Here is a 5533-nt window from a genome sequence, read left to right as displayed (position 1 = left end):
AACAGTTACAGGAATACACCCAAAGGATTATAGAAATACACCTAAAGAATTACAGAAATACACCCAAAAGATTACAAAAATACACCCAAAGGATTTAAGAAATACACCCAAAATTCGTTGAAGTACACCTTATGCATATTTCAGAACTCTTTCTCTTTCTCCTCCTCATCTTCTGCTGCTTCTTCTTCTTCAAAAACGATTTCAGAGCTTGATGTCAAAAAACAATGGAAATCGAGAATAACGAAGAAAGAAAACAGAGAGAAAAACACGTAAATAAAGAAGAAGAACAGAAAGAGGAAGAAGATCGTGCAGCAAGAAGAAGAAGAAGGAGAAAGAGAAGGCAAGAAACGAAAGAAAAGAAGAAGAAGAGGAAGAGGAAGAAGAACGTGCAAGAAGAAGAAGAACGAGAAAGAGAAAGCAAGAAACGAAAGAAAAGAAGAAGAAGAGGAGGAAGAGGAAGAGGAAGAAGAACGTGCAGCAAGAAGAAGAAGAAGGAGAAAGAGAAGGCAAGAAACGAAAGAAAAGAAGAAGAAGAAGAACGTAGACCTTGCATCACGTTTTTTAAGTTTATTCGTTAATTAACTTGTAAAGCATACAAGCCCTAATAGCTTGTATGCAGAACTTTTCTGTTAAATTATTTAATAATTTTTAACTAATAATATTACCTAAAAATAACTAACTGTATATAAGTCTCTACTTTATTATAATTACTCACTGCCATTTGATTGTTCATATTAGAATTATTTTTTCCATAGCACGTATTCAATGAAGATCAAAAGTATTTTACAATAATGCTATTTATTTAGCCACACTTAAAAATATAATTTATAAAAAATAATAATTTAAAGAGAATTGTAATATTTTTAGATAAAAATAACTATTTTATAATATTAATTCATCATTTAACGATAAAAAAATATATATTTTCATATGAACGATAATTATAGAATTTTTATTAAAGTATCTATTTTTTTTATTATTTAGGTACCCTATATATGTGTATCAACTATGCTAGTTTTACGTGAAAATTAATGAATAATATAAAATATAATTAAAATATAAAATATATATTAAAAATAAATTAAATTATATATATTTATACACAAATATATTATATCTGTTTTAGTGATTGATTTTTAATGTACAGATATATTTTTTTAATGTATATTGATTATTCTCACATGGTCAAGTACTCATCAAATGTGACGGTAGTAATTAAATTAAACTTGGTGATCGAAGAACATAAGACATTTTGGGTATTCTGCATGTGAATATATTGGGTATATATGATATCACTTTCTTGCAGAATTAGCCTTCTTCCTTCAATTCTTCCATACTAGCACCAGAACTCATAGCATTCATACTAATCATATTCACAAGCAATCTTTTTCAACTTTTCTTCTTATTAATTCCCCTTGGCGGAGTAGTACTAATAATCCTTTCTCTCCATACAAACCATTATGAAATTATTCTTATGATCTACAAATATGCATGTGAACCCCACATAATAATTGATTAAACCAACAATATCATTATTTCTTTCAATGGCTTGTGATAATAACAACTTCCCTGATGTGTTTTCTTGGATTCAGAACCTTAAACCAATATCTGAATGGGAAACAGATTCCATGTCCATAACCATATCTTCTTCTTCTTCTTCTTCATTCCAAGAACCATATCTTAAGCTTACAATACCCAAAAACTATAATCATCATAACCAATCCTCACTCTCTTTTGCTATCATTGCAGATTTCAACAACATCCACATCCCTCTTTGGAACTCAAAACCAATGAAACCTAACAACAATAACTTATTATTACTGGATCAAGAAACAATTTCAGATCTCTTCATCAATTTCATTCAGGCAATTCTCCACTATGGATCCAACAAGAACAGCCCTTTCATCAGGTTCCCGAAACTCGATTACATCCCAAACTTCTCCGAAATATTCAACGTCTCCTTCTTCACTCTCTCCTTCCTCGTCTCCATCTACGAAGCGCCGGCGAATCTTCGCTCCGGATCGATCCAGACTCTGAAGGGTTACTTGACAAGCAATCAACAAAGCGAGGCCTCGAATTTGCTCATGAAACTGCTGGGATCAAACTTGGAAGAACAATGGATGCGGTCCGTGAACCTTGGGGTCACGAATTGGATTGGGGAGATGCAAGAAACGGTTAAAGAAAAGATTATGAGGATGCCGTGTTCTTTGTTCTCGCATTGGTTTTCGACGTATGGGTTATGGAAGGTGCAACTGTATTGTCCTGTTATAGTTATGGATATTGAGAGTTCATCAAAGAGTCATTTGCCGAATGAGAAGCTTCAATTCTCTCTCAAGTATCACCAGCTTCAAGGTGTTATTCAGTTCAATTACAGTGTCTCCATCAAGGACAAGTGGGTTGAAATTGTCGCCAACATTGATAACATAAGGTATTCAATATTAATAATGTAATAGGATTTGTTTGGATGAGTTTTTTTAAAAAAAATTTGTTTTAGTTATTTTTTAAAAAATTTTTAAAAAAATAAAAATAATTTTATATTTAGATATTTTATAGAAAAAGATTTTTATATTTATTAATTATGTTTGAATATAATAATATAAAAATATTTTTTTTAATTTATTCATTATTTAAAAATATTTTAAAAAAAAAATCTTTTTAAAAAGATTATAAATTTTAGGTTCTCAAATTTTTTTTATTTTTTAATGTTTTTACTTTTATTATTAAATACGTTAAAAATTAAAAAAATATTTTTTTTATTAAATTTTTTTATCAATTTAATAATATCTAAATAAACACACAATATTATTAGTTGTTTTAGTTTGCAACATTATATTTTTAATTTAATAATTTTTATATTAATTAAGGAACTTTGAATAAGTATCGTAATTGTTTTCTTTTTAACTGTATTTAATAAATTTATGAAACTAGAACATGTTTGATATAAATTATATTAAAATAAAAAAGTATAGGGTACCAATATATTATCTGTCAATTTGTTGTTAACAATAATTAATTATTATATTTTAAATACATATATAAAGAGACACATCAAAAAAATATATCTATAAAGACACTTTTATTAAACACAATCATAAAAAAAATATTTTTATGAGACACATCCACAAAAACACTTCCATTAAACACAGTTATAAATAAGAATTGGCAGAAGTTGACAGAAATGTTGTTGGTAACGTAACGAAACCGTATCAAAATATGAACATATATAATATATTTATAATAAAAAATATTACATGATCAATATTTTTTCTTACATTTACTTTATATTCAAATAAGCACTAACTAACTTTTTATGTTTTTCACTAAAAATATTAATTTTTAGTATTGTTATTTAGTGGATACTACAATGAAGATTTTATTATTGTCTTCATGTGAAAATATTCTCTTTTGACCTTTGGATAATAAATTAGACAGTTAGATTTTGATATTTATAAAAATATTGTCTTTATTTAAAGTGTGACTAAACAAATAAATTTTACTTTTAAACAAAGTATTTTTATGAAAAAATGTTTTTACCCTCTTCATATGAGTAGTTGCCTTGTCATTTATGAAAATGGGTGACATCAAACAATACTATTGTGGTGGGGAAGGATAGGATTATGCCCTTAAATCAGAAACTTGGGTTTATATGCTTTTTTATATAACATAATAAATAATTAAATTGAATACTTTTGTGGTTATATATATATATTATGTTCACTACACGTATATAAAAATTACATCTATAGTCATCATTGTATAAGCTTTTTAGACTCAAATAGCGAATATGATCATTACTTATGTTCCAAAGTCCAAATAGTAGGGTAGAGAGAGAGAGAGCGGTGAGAGCTCTAATCATGATTATCATATCAAAATCAACTCCGTTACGAGTATTACAAATTAACTATCAAATCAATAATCATATATAATATATATAAAATAATACTACATGTAAAGATACACAAATAGATACAAATATATGACAACTATTTAGTAGTTGATTTTAAGTTTTACGTAGTATTTTTATTTTATTTTATTTTATTTTTTATATTTCCGATAGTCTTACACTTTACGTATATTATACACTTGACTTAGTTCCTGATGTGATCTTCCCGTTTCTATGAAGCAATAAGTTTCTATATAGAATCCTCTCTTTGATATTGATGGGTTGTTTTTGCAATCTATTTCTTATCTTTTAAGATTCTTATCTATCTCATTGTCTAAATTTAAAATCTGTTAACTATTATTTTAGAGAATTTTTTTCATTCAAAATATAATATCAGTCCTTTCTTTAGACAAATGTTTATTCGAATTGAATATGTCACTATAGAATCATTATTTACCTTTTTTTCTTTTAATTTTTTAACTAATTAATTGAATATTTGACGTTCAACTTGAATGAAATAGATGTTATTATACAAATATTTTATTTTCAAAAAAAAAAAAAAATGCAACACACATAATTATTTATTATTTTATGGATAGGTGTGATGTTATGAAATTGGTGAAGAACTCCCTTCTAAGGGAAAGAGGTGCCGGTGCAACTGAAAAACACTTTCCTTCAAGAATCTCTCTACAACTCACACCAACTCTACAAACCCAAGTATTAAGTGTCTCCGTTGGAAAATCCTCAGATAATCCAACAAGAGAAATTGGTACGGAAAAAAACATAGAAGCCTCATTTGACCCACCAAATCCCTTGGGGCTCAAGGTATCCGCCGGCGAATCCATGACCGTTAGTTTAAAGCCATGGAAATTTGAGGAATCCATTTACGGCTACAGCGCCAATTTAAATTGGTTCCTTCACGATAGCATGGATGGTAAGGAGGTTTTTTCGTCCAAGCCTTCGAAATTCGCTCTGATTAACCCTAAGTCATGGTTCAAGAACCGGTACTCTAGAGCTTATAGACCGTTCACTAGGCAAGGAGGTGTTATTTTTGCTGGTGATGAATATGGAGATAAAGTGTTATGGAAAGTGGAGAAAGATGCTATTGGGAAAACTATGGAGTGGGAGATAAGGGGTTGGATTTGGTTAACTTATTGGCCTAACAAGCACAAAACTTTCTACAATGAAACTAGGAGGTTTGAGTTTGGAGAAATAGTCCATCTCCATGTTGCTTAGCTTTAGCGTATATGATTTCTTCAATTTAATTTCTATTGATTATAGAAACTAACTAGATTCACTAGTTTGGATGGGGTCAGAGTGAAACAAGTGTATTATTATCATTATTTGAAAAATGTTGTAATAAGTAGATTCCTCTATTTCAATAAATGACAAAACGTCACAATTATTATGTTAGTGTGTCCCTGTTGCCTTACAATGCATCTTTCAAACTAACAATTTTCAAGTCCATGGATTTCTTGACCAAAAACATGAAAGAATCCATGGGTTTGTTTGAGCTCCTGACTTACAAGAATTATTATTATTATTATTATTATTATTATTATTATGTAGTCTTACTTATATTTGAAGTTTTTGCATCAATAAAATAAAATATGTAAAACAAAAGGAAAAATACAGGAACCAATTAATTAT

The 5533-nt window shown here is 28.4% G+C and overlaps 1 protein-coding gene across 1 annotated transcript; it reads left to right on the top strand.

Annotated features, from left to right (window-relative positions):
• The first annotated feature begins 1269 nt into the window (after positions 1 to 1269).
• Positions 1270 to 5294, top strand: LOC112782392 (uncharacterized). Its single transcript, XM_025824749.3, has 2 exons — positions 1270 to 2428; positions 4483 to 5294. Exons 1-2 carry the CDS (start codon positions 1545 to 1547, stop codon positions 5117 to 5119), a joined length of 1521 nt encoding a protein of 506 aa, XP_025680534.1. The 5' UTR covers positions 1270 to 1544; the 3' UTR covers positions 5120 to 5294.
• The last annotated feature ends 239 nt before the right edge of the window (positions 5295 to 5533 follow it).

The sequence above is a fragment of the Arachis hypogaea genome, chromosome 20 (assembly GCF_003086295.3).
Source record: "Arachis hypogaea cultivar Tifrunner chromosome 20, arahy.Tifrunner.gnm2.J5K5, whole genome shotgun sequence".
NCBI lineage: Eukaryota > Viridiplantae > Streptophyta > Magnoliopsida > Fabales > Fabaceae > Arachis > Arachis hypogaea.
The sequence above is the reverse complement of the archived record's forward strand: the minus strand, read 5'-3'. Positions and strand labels throughout refer to the sequence as shown.